Below are 16,517 nucleotides of genomic sequence, written 5' to 3'. Positions count from 1 at the left end.
CAGTGGTCTGCAGTCTGAGGTGGCTTGTTCACATTTCCTACCACTCATTTGGAGTCAAAGGACACAACAGGACACCATGTTCAGAAAAGTATAATTTTTAATTTGATACATTTACATATACAGAACATTAGTCTGTATATCACAGATTATAAACTGTGTGGTCCAAGCCCTGAATACTTATTGGCTGACAGCCATGGTACATCAGACCATATACCACAGGTATGACAAAACCTTTATTTTTACTGGTCTAATTAATACGTTGGTAACCAGTTTATAATAAGGCACCTCGGGGATTTGTGGTATATGGCCAATATACCATGGCTAAAGGCTGTATCCAGGCACTCCGTGTTGCGTCGTGCTTAAGAAGATCCCTTAGCCATGGGATAATGGCCATATACCACAACCCCTCAGGCCTTATTGCTTAAATATACTCTCCTCGTTGCATCATCAGGTTAATAAAATAGACACCTTCTCCTAAACAATTTGTCTGTAGGTTCAAAACATCGAGTTTTTTGTTCGTAAGAGGCCATCATTGTCTTGTGCAGAAAGGAACAAAAAAGGTTGGAGAAGAGCATCAATGACATTCTATAAATTAAAAATATTCTTCATTTTATTGATTAATCTCCCATGGTGATGCTTGTCTGAGCATCAGCTACAATACTTTGGCACAAAATGGTGGGCAGAGACAGACCGTGGCAATACAACCCATTGTAATTGGCTTAGAGTAGCTGTAACTGAGACGGAGGGGGCTCATAATGGCACAATGCAAGACCCCTTGAACATCACCCTGTTATCGTATAGTAAGTTACTCTCCCATTGTAAAAGTGGAGAAAGAGTGGATACTGCCGCACTGTATTATTGCTTATTTAAATATCTCAAAGCAGGGATTGGCTTTCAACCTAAGGGTTCAATTAATTATCCAGCTGACATTTAGATATGCCCATTTCAAGCATATAAAAGTTTAGCATTCTTAAATGAACCAGAAAATCAATAGCTATCTGGTTATTTATCAAAGTTACCTGGCTATTTCATTGGGCATGCTTTGTAGTCTACCCTTCAGTCCGAGAGGTGAACAAGTCATGTTTTGTTTTGCGCGAGCAGTTTGGTGTCCAGCCACAAGATGGCAGTGTGGTGTTACTCATCAACACAGCAGCGCATTGCGTATTTATAGAAAAACTATTTTGTAACATAGATAGCAGTTAGAGAGAAATCAGATGAAATTTGTCAGCAGCTCCAAAATGTTGGCACATATCTCAGTGCATCAACCACATCTGTATGTTTGTCCAAGTGTGTATATGACAGAGCTACAAAACAAAATAAAGCTAAATAACAGTCAATTAGATGATTTCCCAACCACTACCACCTCCTTCAGTCACCCGCAACCCTTTTCCCACAACCTTCCCTGCCTCTTTTACCCCCCAGGTGCAGGGTGTGATTGCTGTGATGACACAGCTGTGTGTTAGATAGCATTCTATTTCTGTCACAAAAGAAAAAGAGAGCGAAAGGGGCAGGTTCCATTTCGCTTTTGCCTGTATGACTGAAACCCGACTCTCCTGTCGGCACTAAGTCTGACAGACCATCAGGACAGAGTTATAGGAGGACGAAAAGGAGGGAGTAGAAGAGAACAGCAGTGATTTAGAGAGTTACATATGGAACCATTCCCTTTCCCCTACTCCACTTCTCCATTCGCTGGAACTGGCAGACAGCAGGGGGACTGGCAGACAGCAGCGGTTTCAATGAAGAAGTGTGTGGGTTTGAGTGTGTGTGAGTAAGAGATTGTGTGTGTGTGTGAGAATGAGTGTGTTTTTGAAAGAGAGTGAGAGGGTGAAAGGTCGTGTGTGTTCTGCCCCGGTGTTGCTGTCCACTCCAGCCAGTGTTTGGAAGGCCACAGTTCTGGCAGTTTGGCACAGACAGCTAAATCAGAATCTCTAAGGCGTATCAATAACCTACTCTACAATAAAGTGTTTCACAACATGACTCACAGGTCACATACTGGAAGACCTCGAAAGACGTGACACAGAGACAGGACAGTCACACACCTCAGTGTCACATTACCATATTAAATTAGAAATACTTGTTCATTTACGCTTGCTTTTAAACACCAATAACTGAAGGTCTGGCTGGTGTCTCACCCGCCACTGATTATTAGATAGATAGAGCAGATACCAACACAGACCCTCTGACGAACAGCAGCTAGACAGAGGAGAGCAGAGGAAGAGACTGGACGGGTATGGCATTTGTGTCTGTAAGGATGTGTGATGTAACGTATGAGTGTGTGAGTGTTGTACATAAAAATCTGATGAGTTACAATCTTATCTTCACCACTAGTCTTGCTCGCTATTGGCTGGCAGGTGTAGACAGAGCTATCCGTCTCTCCCTGGCCCTTCCCAGTGGGGGGGTGTTATGTGCGCGCGTGTCTCTTGTCCTCAAACAGCGCACGGATGAGGTAGACCTGCACTCCCGTCACCAGCATCATCACCAGCATGTTGGTCATGGACCACATGTTGACCCGGTCGTAGTTGGACTCCTGGAGGTTACGATCACGAGCCTCGAACGCTTTGAGCACTGTCTGTATCTGAAGGCTCTTCCCCAGCCGGGCCTTAACACTGTTAATGGTGTCCTGGAGAGCAAAGACAGAGAGATAGTAGTTTGGGTTATTGTGATAGTCATAAAACCACCCTGGAACTAGTATTAAGCAATATACTGGAGTAGAGAAAGTAGACCAGACTTCAGGACCATGCAGATTATAGATGTTACCTAGAGAGGTCCTAAGGGACCAAGGCAACAGGACAGGGTGGGTGCATGTAAACAAAGACGAGAAGTCGGTGAGCTGTACTTTACACTTCCTGTCTCTGACTGTGTACTGATACTGGGGATGGGGGGGGGGGGGGGTCTGGTAGAAAGATCAAACCATTCTGCTCTCAGGTATGTGTGTGTTGTTGTGACATTGATGGCTCAGTCTCTCTGACCTTCTGCTGTTGTGTTGGCAGCGTGTGTGAGCTGGGTCAAAGTGACACCACCTTTGTAGTTGTGTACTCTGTAAGCTGACGTGTTGTAATTCCAGGCATCTCTACCTCAGAGTAGTGTTGTCACGATACCAGAACTTTGACACCAATACGAGGTTAAGTATCACAATCCTCGATACCAAAATGATACCAAAATGATATCAAAACAATACCAAGGGAAAATAAGAAGGCCTATTAGCCAATGTCACAGAATGGCACTTGGATCTTTTGAGTTCAATATCATTACATTTGAAATTTTACATAAAAAAAATCTATACATTAATGAATCAATTACACAATCAATCAACTACATAACATCATAATAAACTGGGTTAATCCAGATGTAGCCTAGGCCTATATACACAATGCAGGTGAATTCATCGGTATTCCAGTGAAATAAGAACTTACATTTTAGGCATAACCATTACTAAGGATCAGAAGTCTAGACGCTTCCTAAATCTTAACCCTGTTATTCAAAAACCCAGCAGATGCTCAACTGAACAAAAATATAAAACACAACATGCAATAATTTCAAAGATTTGACTGAGTTACAATTCATATAAGGAAATCAGTCAATTGAAATAAATTCATTAGGCCCTAATCTGTGGATTTCACATGACTGGGAATACATTTATGCATCTGCTGGTCACAGATAACTTTAAAAAAAAAATGTATGTAGAGGCATGGATCAGAAAACCAGTCAGATCTGGTGTGACCACCATTTGCCTCATGCAGCATGACACATTTCCTTCACATTCCTTCACAGTTGATCAGGCTGTTGTATTGTGACCTGTGGAATGTTATCCCACTCCTTTAATGGCTGCGTGAAGTGGCTGGATATACGTGGGAACGGGAACCTGCTATCGTACACCTCAATCCAGAGCATCCCAAACATGGTCAATGGGTGACATATCTGGTGAGTATGCAGGCCATGGAAGAACTGGGACATTTTCAGCTTCCAGGAATTGTGTACAGATCCTTGCGACATGGGGCCGTGCATTATCATGCTGAAACATGAGGTGATGGCGGTGGATTAATGGCACGACAATAGGCCTCAGGATCTCGTCACGGTATCTCTGTGCATTCAAATTACCATTGATAAAATGCAATTGTGTTAGTTGTCCTTAGCTTGCCTGCCCATACCATAACTCCACCGCCACCATGGGGCACTCTGTTCACAAATTTGACATCAGCAAACTGCTCGCCCACATGACGCCATACACGCCGTCTGCCATTTGCCCGCTACAGTTGAAACCGGGATTCATCCATGAAGAGCACACTTCTCCAGCGTGCCAGTGGTCACCCAAGGTAAGCATTTGCCCACTTAAGTTAGTTACGACGCTGAACTACAGTCGGGTCAAGACCCTGGTGAGGACAATGAGCACACAGATGAGCTTACCTGATACGGTTTCTGACAGTTTGCGCAGAAATTATTTGGTTGTGCAAACCCACAGATGATCCCGCAGTTGAAGAAGCCAGATGTGGAGATCCTGGGCTGGTGTGGTTACACATGGTCTGCGGTTGTGAGGCCGGTTGGACATACTGCCAAATTCTTTAAAACGATGTTGGAGGCAGCTTATGGTAGAGAAATGAACATTCAATTCTCTGGCAACAGCTCTAGTGGACAATCCTGGAGTCAGAATGCCAATTGTACACTCCCTCAAAACTTGAGACATCTGTGGCATTGTGTTGTGTGACAAAACTTCTCATTTTAGAGTGGCCTTTTATTGTCCCTAGCACAAGGTGCACCTGTGTAATGATCATGTTCTTTAATTAGCTTCTTGATATGCCACACCGGTCAGGTGGATGGATTATCTTGGCAAAGGGTTAATGCTCAAGAACAGTAATGTAAACAAATTTGTGAGTATGGAAAATGTCTGGGATCTTTAATTTCAGCTCATGAAACATGGGACCAACACTTTACATGTTGTGTTTACATTTTTGTTCAGTGTAAATCAAATGGCTTCAGTGGGACCTTTTTCTTACAAAAGGAAATGTAACAATATTTTAACACAATGAAATACTCTACCAACAAAAAAGCTGTTAGAAATATAAGTGAGTGTATATCCCTTAAGGTCTTTATGTAATGTGTTATTGTACCCCCTAGCCCAGCTGTCCTTTGTATATTATTTATGTATACTTGTGTTCCCCGTGTACTGTTGTATTATTGTTTTAAAAAGTATTATAAATCATCATCTTGACTGGGAGAGAAGTGAGGCGAGGGAGATGAAGTGAATTAACATTTTTGGTGACAATCAGCAATACAATATTTTGCATTATGGTTTGCATATTATCACAAAAAAGGTACTATGGTAGTGAATTGATGTTAGCTTTAGCTGTAAGCTGGCAAGGAAAGTTAGCCTACAAAGCTGGAAGCTACCGGGATCTTGCATTGTAAAATGTTCTAGCCTGTAATGGACATTGTTTTGATAGCAGTTAATAAGTTTCAACATTTCTACATGCCGTTTCACATTATTTAAAACTTCTGTGCAGCATAAGTGGTGATGCAGCCCATTCTCCCAGTGAGGACAGTGGTTCCTCAGGACTGGCTAGAGCTGGTAATGTGTAAGTGGAGCAGGCACGGTTAGGGCTGTGGCAGTCATGACATTTTGTCATCCAGTTATTGTCATGCAAAATACTGCTGGTCTCATGATAACTGACCCATAATTAACATAAACAAGTTTAGCATCTCCAGGCCTCCACTAACACAAGCTGCTGATGAGAGGCTTCATAACATCTACATTCAACTTAATATACACCATCACAACAAATCCATGATTTATTTTAGTCAGGTCTAAAGAAACATTATGATATGAAGACAATGTATTTCAGAAGAACAGAATGAGTTGGCCTACTGTATGTTATCTGGCTATGATCCATGCCATAAGCTTGTTCATTTAGCAGACAAGATATGCATAGGTCCAGTGCCATTATTTTATATTATATGATTTTATAGTAAGAAGAATATAATTGAACTTAGCTGAATAAAATAGAAATGATATTTTTCCCATTCCGGAGCGATTGCGCATATGAAGTGACTATGTTGAGCGTAAAAGCGCTAATTTGAAACAGGTCCTATACGTTAGATTTAGTTATTTGGCAACTTTAGTTGGTTAATGATACAAATCTCAGAATGTCTTAAAAATCAAAACATATATGGGCTGCATGATGCGACTATAGGCTTTTGATGATTTGAGAAAGTTGCAAAAAAAGCTTAGGCTCTGTTCCTTGCATCAGGCTGCACAGCTGTTCTCTCATCAAGTGACCATATTTTCACCCATCAAACTATTCTCAATTTAATCTTGTCTTTACTAATACGTAAAATTACTTTCGATTTAGAATTCCCCATTATCAAATAGGCAGGAACAGACGCAGGGGGAAAAATAAGTAATCTGTATGCACTCAGCCGGTTCGTTTTTCAATGATGCTGGGTAGGCTACTTCGGTTTTATAGCGGCGCATGTGCTTAATATGAGCAGCTGAGAAATAACTAAATAAATAACACTTATTTCACTCCACCCGTCAAGCACTGTTTGAGGAGCACGATCGCTGAGCAACGTGATATTCCGCCCAAACTCTGTATGCCGTGGGCTCTCCAACCCTGTTCCTGCAGCTACCCAGTACTCTGTATGCCGTGGGCTCTCCAACCCTGTTCCTGCAGCTACCCAGTACTCTGTATGCCGTGGGCTCTCCAACCCTGTTCCTGCAGCTACCCAGTACTCTGTATGCCGTGGGCTCTCCAACCCTGTTCCTGCAGCTACCCAGTACTCTGTATGCCGTGGGCTCTCCAACCCTGTTCCTGCAGCTACCCAGTACTCTGTATGCCGTGGGCTCTCCAACCCTGTTCCTGCAGCTACCCAGTACTCTGTATGCCGTGGGCTCTCCAACCCTGTTCCTGCAGCTACCCAGTACTCTGTATGCCGTGGGCTCTCCAACCCTGTTCCTGCAGCTACCCAGTGCTTAATTTGGGAACAATGTGACACATTTTGGAGTATAGGTTAGGTCAATCACTAAAGACATATTCAATCTTTAGTTATTATTGTTTAATGTTTTTCTGCCATGCATAATATTGTATAACAGCACAATCATCATTTTTCATTTTTCGGGCTTGGCTTCATATATAGGCCTAATCCTAAGCATATACATAAACTCTAATATGCTGATGACTGTTTTGAGAGAATCATCTCCTTAGAAAGCACTGCCCATTTCATTGTGTTTGGCTTTGAAACAACATCCACGAAGACCATGTTTTACACTCAGTGGTTAAAGGGACATTACAGCCCTGAGTACCAGGCCATTAGCGACCTAATGGTCGTTAGCAGGTTGTGTACTACCAACACATGTCCAGAGCACATAAAAAGAGAGTACCGTGGCTCAACGGTCATGACTGCTGGTGTGGCAGTAATACGGTCACCGCAACTGCCCTAGGCACGGTGCTCTCGCGCTGAAAGGGGACATTGGCTGCAACATGATCCTCTCTCAATCAGTAGACGACATGAGAAACATTTGGCAGAAGTACCCAAAGTAACAAACATTGTAGTACTGAACCGTTTGTTGGGTTCTAGCACTGAGAAAGTACCTATATTTCAGTATACTGTGTAACATTGGCTCAGAAAGACAGGACAGACACCAATGTCAACAGGCTTCAGACAAGACCCAGATTCTTCTGCCCTTCTGGTCACACAAACGACTCTACCATTACTAATGGCCATTTCCATGTAAAAGGACCAGTGGCGACCAGTCATTCAGGCAGAGCCCCACCTGTTTTGAGCATCACATTTTTTGCTATTTTGGCATTAATACGTGTCACATATCAGTTTGCAAACAATGTAAAAAAAACAAAAAACATAATTGAGTTAATAAAGCCGCATACACACATGGTCTCTTTTTGCTTTCTTGAGTAAGGCAGCCCCAAAATACAGCTGTTTCAGCCTAGCCCAGTGCTTTCTGTGGTGGTGGGGCAGCCAGCGGAAAATATAGAGCGTAGGGGTTGTAATGTTCTCTAGTTGCCCATGATTAGCTCAGTGTTCTATCACTCGTGGGGACAGTACGTCACCGCCAAGCAGTGGCGATTTTAGCTTGTAAATCTTGATGGGACAACAACAACAAAAACAAGTGGGATGCATGCCACCAAAGCCACTACACAACACTAAACAATATATTCATTGCACTATAACGGTGACAAACGGTGCCCACAAACTGTTAGGGCATACGAAAGCTGTCCCAACAGCAGGGTGCAAACAGCAGTCCCAACACCTTAATACTGCTACACCTGGCTGTCAGCGGAGCCTTGTCTGACAGCGAAAAAGTTCATTCAGCCTCATTTACTGCCTTTAAAAGAAAAACGTAGCTGATATGGCTGACTTGCTTAAACAAAATGTGGTTTCTACTGACAATTGAGATGTACAAACTATAGCATAAGGGGACGACAAAACGGATAAGAGACAACCCGTAATTTCGATTAAGACATTAATGAGCGAGAGATGACGGACGTAGTCAATATAACTATTTGTTCAGCACTTTTGAAATGTACAGCGACAGAATTCAGAACATGGGCCGTTCTTACAGTGTACTCCCTGTACAACAAGTCAGAACCGTAGGATAAATAAATGGGGCATATAAACAGACAATGAAAGCTCTTAGAATATTCAATAATTACATTTCTCTAAAACAGATTATATGTGCACCACCAAGTTAGAACAGTAGGTGAAATTTAGAGGTGAAAATAGACGAAATTATTAGGGTGAGGCACATTGAATGCAGTTTGGGTCTTTGCGTGTCACAAAAGATACGTCATATATCACTATTTGACGCGTTAAATAAGCGTTTAATTTGACACGTCAAATTACACAATTCTATTATAGAATGTTGTGTATTCTGAATTTGCACGTGCAAGCCAAGTGCCACCACTACTATCAGTAGCACTGTCAAAGCTGTACAAATTTTTTTTGCAAACAAGCACACACCAGCCACGAATGATGGGTTTACAATATCACGTTGGTGAAAATAGAACAAACTATTAAGGTGAAGCACATGGGCTACTAACAGCTTACTACACAACATACACCTAGTCTTACTTTCTTAGCTACAGTATATCTCCCTGGCATATTACATCATTTATGCAGCAGCACACAATACATTTTTGGACTCACCTTGTAAAGGTGGCGTGGAAAACACACAGCCACTCCATTGAATAGCAGACTAACATTAGTGGTTGCTTTGCAATGCCTGCAGTTAGCCAGTGATTCCTAACAAACCACTCATTGTTGATTTTGCGATTTCCAACTTGTTGTGTAATGTTTATGTCCAATGGCCGATGAGCACCGATACATTTTATCTATAATTTCTCTTCATTATTTCTCTTCATATGACAAGGATTAAAAATGATTTGCCAGTACATTGTCGACTTGATTCATGATGATGACTGCTTGTCTAGCTTGCTAGCTAAGATTCTGAAAGTATGATGTTGGCATGATCAGTCCAATCAAAGCTACTGTACATATAACGTGATTTGACGTCATTTTATCTGCGGCCAATGACCTTGAGCCGTCTTGGAAGGGCTCTTCTAATGTAACTCTATGGCAGGACCCAAAAGGCTGAAATTTCGGATGTCTTCCCTTACTAAGGACTTAAACTTGGCGATGATGTAGTGTCTCCATGAGTGACAGAACACTGAGCCAATCACGGCGCAATGCTCCTATTTTCTGCTGGCTGCCCCACCACACAGAAAGCACTGAGCTAGGCTGAAACACCTCCATTTTGGAGCTGCCTTACTCAAGAAAACAAAAAAGGGACCATGTTTGTATGCGGCTTTATTAACTTACGGTAAGTTAATAAAGCCGCATACAAACATGGTCCCTTTTTTGTTTTCTTGAGTAAGGCAGCTCCAAAATGGAGGTGTTTCAGCCAAGCTCAGTGCTTTCTGTGTGGTGGGGCAGCCAGCAGAAAATATAAAATATATAATATATATATATATTTTTTTATTGTTTGCCAACTGATATGTGACACGTATTAATGTCAAAATAACATTTAAAACAGGCAAGCCCCCCCCAAATTATATATATATATATCCATAATTATGCATTTCTGTGTAGTTCAGATCAGGGACCGATGGTGAAATTCCGTTACCGGGTGTAAATCCACTTCACTTACTGTAGTTCATATATTTTCAATGTCAATGTGTCATGTCATAGCTGACACCCCATTATTTTTGCAAACATCGTTCAATCTTAATTGGGAGCAGATATTTAAGAGTTTTTGGAAAACGTGGACACAAAAAACTGAGGTAGACTATACACAAATTATGTAACCAAACTTTGCATCTGCACAGCTCTTCCAGTAAATGTATTTTTGTAAAATGTTCAGTGTAAAATGCTAAAAGTAGTCATTGTGCAATTCCACGGAAACAGAATTGCAGACTCCCATTTTTTACTCTAAATATATGGCAAACAAAAACAGTGATTTCAAAGTTTAACAGAGTTTAACAAACCAGTTAAACTCCGTTAAACTTTGAAATCAATGGTTTTTGTTTGCCATATATTTAAAGTCTGCAATTCTGTTACCATGGAATTGCCCTAATCTGACTAACACATGGATTTTTCTCCAATGGCTATCCACAGGGATTCCTTTTTGACTATCCAGTATCACTTTCCAAGATCTTCAAAGAACATGTGTGAAATCTGTGAAATGTCATGTGTGAAATCGCACCCCCTCGCATGATGTAATACAAATGTTGCGTGAATAAAACGCACCCTCCATGATGCCATACATGTATAGTGTGTGTAAAAGCAAAGCATGCTTCCAGGCCTAGCTAGGACTACAACTCCATCCTTTTCTAGAAGTTACGCACTTGCACACTCCCTGTCATGGATTTCAAAGCACAGGATTGGTGTAAGCATTGGTTGGAGGGTTTCCACCATTGTAAAATCCATGTGAGAAAGTTTAAGTACACACTTCAGGAGAAGGGTGAAGAATCAGCATGTAGCCTAGATGTAATATAAGCACACCCCCTCACCATGATGTCCTCCAGCTTCATGTCCAACATGTCGGTCCCATAGACGTACTCCTTCCAGTCCTCTGGCTCCTCCCCTTCCTGTTCCATGTTGTCCATGAGAAGCTCGAAGAAGATGATCTTTTCCGACACAGCAGAAAACGAGTTGTCAAAACAAAACATGTAGTCTCCATCCTCCGTCTCTACACTAATGGAAACACACCGGGAGGGAGAGTGAGAGAGAGCGAGCGACCCCAACTCCATGTGAGTGTGTATTTCACACTTGCGTGGTGTGTGTGTCTTACGTGTATACTCCGTCTGATTTGCGGTGGTCGCTGTACAGAATGTGTCCAGTAGGAGACGACAGGGAGAAGTCAACATCCAGACCTGCTCCGTCCAACACCTGAGGACACACACAGACAGGTGGGATGGGTGAGAGACAGATGAGACAGACAGATAAAAGGACAGCAAGAGAGAGACACACAGAGTCAAAACAAAACTACATCACCTATTGGCTTGCCTCGTCAAATAAAAAGTTAAATAAAAAAATACATTGGGAAACAAGCACAGAGCAAAATGCAGTGCTATCTGGCCCTAAATCGACAGTACACCATGGCAAATGAATTCTTGATGATTTATAATTGATGTTGTTACTGATATTGTTAATGAATCATTCAATTTCCAAAGTATGCTTTTGTCGGCTTCCCTGAATGAGACATTAGCTCCCCTAAATGCAACAAAAGTCTAACTTTCAGGGGGCTCTCTAAATTATGCTAATTTAACTATGCAGTGGTAATTATGAAAATAAAAGCTTCCAAATGAAACGAACACGGCAATTTTTTGTTGTTGTTGCACTTTTACCCCCGTTTCTCCCCAATTTCGTGATATCCAATTAGTAGTTACAGTCTTGTCCCATCGCTGCAACTCCCCTACGGACTCGAGAGAGAGAGGGCGAAGGTCAAGAGCCATGCATCCTCCAAAATACGACCCTGCCAAGCTGCACTGCTTCTTGACACACTGCTCACTTAACCCAGAAGCCAGCCGCACACTGTCCAGTTGGCGACCGTTGTCAGCTTGCAGACGCCCAGCCCACCACAAGGAGTCGCTAGAGCACGATGGGACAAGGAAGCCCCGGCCGGCCAAACCCTCCTCTAACCCGGGCGACGCTGGTCCAATTGTGCGCCACCTTATGGGTCTCCCAGTCATGGTCGGCTATGACACAGCCTGGGATCAAACCCAGGTCTGTAGTGACGCCTCAAGCACTGCAGTGCAATGCCTTAGACCACTGCGCCACTCGTGAGGCCTCAAACCATTTATTTCTATATGGTTACACAAACCGTCTTCCTGTCCACGAATGGTACTGTAGAATTCTATAGCTAGCTAGACAGCGGCGCTGTCCACTCAGTAGTGCTGAATTTCGGCCTAAACTGAGCTCTTTTAAATGCATAGATTTTCCTTTGTACATCCTAATTTTCACCATTTGTTTGCCATGTGTCCTTTATAGAAATAGCCTTTATTCCAATGCATTAGATTCATCCGTTGATTTATTACAGTTTGCTTTCTGTGCTCACTGCTTTGTTTTTTCAGGTGCGCGCGGGTATTGGTGTTCTCTGTGCCGTCCGTGGCCAGAAGAAGTAGACCATTTATTTAGCTTGATTGTTTTCTATCAATATTTGTTTTCAGCTGATGTTAGACAATATCACTACAACTAGCCTACAGACACCAATGTGCTTCCAATCCATCCAACAAGTATACACAGTGTACAAAACATTGGGGACAGCTCCTAATATTGAGTTGCACCCCCTTTTCCCCTCAGAACACCCTCAATTCGTTAGGGAATGGACTCTAAAAGTTGTCGAAAGCATTCCACAGGCATGCTGGCCCATGTTGACTCCAATGCTTCCCACATTTGTGTCAAGTTGGCTGGATGTCCTTTGGGTGGTGGACCATTCTTGAGACACACGGGAAACTTGAGCGTGAAAAACCCAGCAGGGTTGCAGTTCGTGACACACAAACCGTTGCGCCTGGCACCTACTACCATACCCCGTTCAAAATCACTTACATTTTGTCTTTCCCATTCACCCTCTTAAGGACACACATACATAATCCATGTCTCAATTATCTCAAGGCTAAAATAATACTTCTTTAACCTGTCTCCTCCCCTTCATCTACACTGACTGAAGTGGATTGAACAGGTGACATCAATAAGCTTTCACTTTGTCAGTCTGTCATGGAAATGGTACACTCAATATACGTTAACGACAGCAGGCCTATAGCTGGCTTTTTCAGTCACAACCATTCGATTTTGTATTTGCATAGGCCTACTTTATTTTGGATTTGTGTGCCCATGGGAACTGTTTTCACGGCGAAAGATAATGAAATGTTATGTAGGCATAGTTACACTTAGTGCACTTTCTGAGATCTCCAAGATTCATACAGGTTAAAGTTCTAACTAAATGGTTAAATGCTTAATAATGACAAATAACACTGTTACAAATGTCATTCATGTAAGGAAAGAATGGTAGTGTTTTATGTCACATGATCTGTGAAGACTCCAAGCATTCAACTAATGAATTATGGACAACTCATGGACTAGGGTGTAAACATGTTTTGATTCATCTCATGTAGGCTACCTGTTCTGCGTGTATTCATGTGTGTAAAATAGCCTCGACTGAGAGGGTAGGTTACTGCTAGTGGTGTCAACACAGTTTACCCACCTTTTTCAGAAAAATGCATTGAAAGTATAGGGCGCGTTACTTTTTTCACCCCAACCGGCAATTAGAGTTTACACACCTATTTTTTTTACCACTACGCCACTGGCTACCAGTAGACCTATTTGAAGTTCATGGTAAAACACATTGTAGCCTAGTCTAGTAAATTGACCGTGTGTGTTAGGGTGACCATCCTGTTATTTCACAGGACATTTTCAGCCCCAAATCAGGTGTCCCGACTTTTCAGGCAACAAATAATGTTAATTTGTCAGCAAGACACATCAATCAATACAGGCCCAATCAATGGAGGCCTAATCAATGTCAATCACTGAATGTCATTAGGCATACTTATTGGTGTTTTGTAACAGATGTCCATTTCCATTCATCAAATGGCACGAGTGTACATGCAGTGTACTGTTGTGATGCTAGAATTATTTTGGAGTGGACGAACATGTAGCCTACTTTAAGTGATTTGTTTGACAATCAGATGAAAACCATGACTGGCTGTGTTCATGCCACATTAAAAGGTAATTAATTTTTACCGTTAAATGACATCTTTATTATCATTATTAGCCCCTTAAAAAAAATTCACCCAAGAGACCACCCCGAATGTCACAGTGTAATTCGCACTCAGAAAGAGAGAGAGGTTGAGGAGAGCTGGTGCTGAAAAGTTTTGGAACAAGCAGAGGTGCTTCACAATGTCCAGTCCAAGAACAAGGCCTATTTTCAGTAGTGAAATATGGTTGGATTGAGTCCATTCAAGACAATAAGTGAACAGGCCAGTCCCTGGTGCCTGTTTCTCTACAACTGCATTACTGGTTAACTATTTCCACAGATCTCTGCCTCCTCTGTTACTCAGGAGCAAAGAATGACAGGGTTTCCCAACTTTAATGTCTAGTTAGTTGCGTATTTCCAAACACATACATTGAGCAGATACCATGAAGTACTTAGAAATTAGTGTCTCCACAAACTAAGGACAATATCAGTTTTGTTCACACTCCAAGGGCAGAGTGGTGGGCTACAGCATGCCACAGAAATAGCTTGTCTATGGTGGTAGCATGCTACAGCTAGCCTATCCTACTGTGATGGTATGACAATCCGTTTATGTCAGAAATGTTAAAATATTTCCTAAAAAATAGAGGTTTTACCAGACTTCTGTGTTGAGATTTGTGATTCAGGGCCACTACTCAATTGGAAACATTTTAAACACATCAGCAGAGCACAATCTAGTGCTAGGCCAATGAAATAGGAGTAAGAGGGACCACAGCCTAGGATGCAATGTCATTATTAGAAAGGAACTTTATAGCCAGTTCTGGTAAAACAAGTTTCTAAACTAGTATGATGGCATCATTTCAAAATCACATAGGCCTACAGTTAGTGTTTAATACATTTACAATACATTTAATTTACTTCAACCTATTCCACAAGTAGTTCCTAGGTTCTGGATTCAGATACGACCAGTGGTGTAAAGTACTTAAGTAATACTTTCAAGTATTTTTACTTAAGTAGTTTTTGGGGTATCTGTACTTTACTATTTGTATTTTACTTTAACATTACTACATTCCTGAAGAAAATGATGTACTTTTTACTCCATACATTTTCCCTGACATCCAAAAGTTATTGTTACATTTTGAATGCTTAGCGGGGCAGGAAAATTGTCTAATTCACAAACTTATCAAGGGAAGTGGTCATCCCTACTGCCTCTGATATGGCAGACTCACTAAATACATGTATCGTTTGTAAATTATGTCAGTGTTGGAGCTTGCCCCTGGCTATCCGCAATTTTTTTTTTTTTATTAAAAACGAAAATGGTGCGTCTGGTCTGCTTAATATAATGCATTTAAAAATGATTTATACTTTTAATACGTAAGTATATTTTAGCAATTACATTTACTTTTTATACTAAAGTATATTTAAAACAAAATACTTCCAGGCTTTTATTCAAGTAGGATTTTACTGGGTGACTTTCACTTGAATCATTTTCTATTAAGGTATCTTTACTTTTACTCGTATGATAATTGGGTCCTTTTTCCACCACTGGATACGACAGCGCTAACCACAATCAATGATGGGATATGCACATAACATGGGACTTCTTGTGAAGTCATGCGAGTAGTACTAGTAGAGTAGAGACAGTCTCCAAAGATACCCACATGAGTTATATCAAGTGTGCTCATTTACAACTTTGTGTTCACCCTTTCCCCATGTAAAACCAATCATATAAACCCCTGGCACCTGATATTCTATCTCCAGCGACGCGTCATTCTTCATGGTCTGGAAGAAGCACTCCTTCCGTCCTGCGGGGAGTGTGAATGTGAAGTCGCTGACCAGGCTCTGGGAGAACGCGGCCACCAGGAACTTCTCAGACACCAGCACCGAGAAAAGGCACAGTAACACCCGGGCCACGTTCATGGTCTCCCGCTGCCTTCAACTCTAGATTTTGACTCCGTAAAGAGACAAGCTCTCGATAAGTGCTAGTTCAGTTCGTGTTCGTCAAAACTTAACTTGTGATGACAAGCTCACCGTTCGATGGCAATCACTAAATGAGGACCCTGCCTTTTCAGAATGGAAATCGTTTTCGCTCAACGAGTTTTCATGTTTGAGATTTCAACCCAGCATTTAGAATGTAAGGCTCTAAGCCTCAGTGCCTCACATTCTAAATGCTGGGTTGAAATCTCAAACCTTTTCTTATTCAATTGAATGTATTTATTGGTGGATACAATATATTTGGGACACATTCTGCGTGTATTATGTTACGTTTAACAAAAACGTTTATACAGGCAGTTCTCAGAAGACGCACGTATCCGTTGTA

At 41.7% G+C, this 16,517-nt stretch overlaps 1 protein-coding gene across 1 annotated transcript; it reads right to left on the bottom strand.

Moving 5' to 3' along the window:
* Positions 1-79: 79 nt before the first annotated feature.
* On the bottom strand, positions 80-16,267 carry LOC106613977 (transmembrane emp24 domain-containing protein 5). Its single transcript, XM_014216869.3, has 4 exons — positions 15,941-16,267; positions 11,300-11,397; positions 11,019-11,202; positions 80-2,620 (listed from the first exon to the last, which is right to left on the bottom strand). The coding sequence occupies exons 1-4, from the start codon at positions 16,115-16,117 to the stop codon at positions 2,402-2,404; spliced, it is 678 nt and encodes a 225-aa protein (XP_014072344.1). The 5' UTR covers positions 16,118-16,267; the 3' UTR covers positions 80-2,401.
* Between the last annotated feature and the right edge of the window lie 250 nt (positions 16,268-16,517).

This window comes from Salmo salar, chromosome 10 (genome assembly GCF_965601325.2).
Source record: "Salmo salar chromosome 10, fSalSal1, whole genome shotgun sequence".
In the NCBI taxonomy this organism is placed as follows: Eukaryota; Metazoa; Chordata; class Actinopteri; order Salmoniformes; family Salmonidae; genus Salmo; species Salmo salar.
Note: the sequence above shows the minus strand (reverse complement) of the source record. Positions and strands in the feature narration are given on the sequence as shown.

Bases quoted from the DNA above. Each gene is read 5' to 3' on its own strand.
- LOC106613977 (XM_014216869.3), bottom strand. From the start codon at position 16,117: ATGAACGTGGCCCGGGTGTTACTGTGCCTTTTCTCGGTGCTGGTGTCT. The intron at 11,398-15,940 runs GTGCCAGGGGTT...GTGTGTCCTCAG, and splicing joins CGCTGGAGATAGAATATCAG to GTGTTGGACGGAGCAGGTCT. The intron at 11,203-11,299 runs GTAAGACACACA...TGTTTCCATTAG, and splicing joins AAATCAGACGGAGTATACAC to TGTAGAGACGGAGGATGGAG.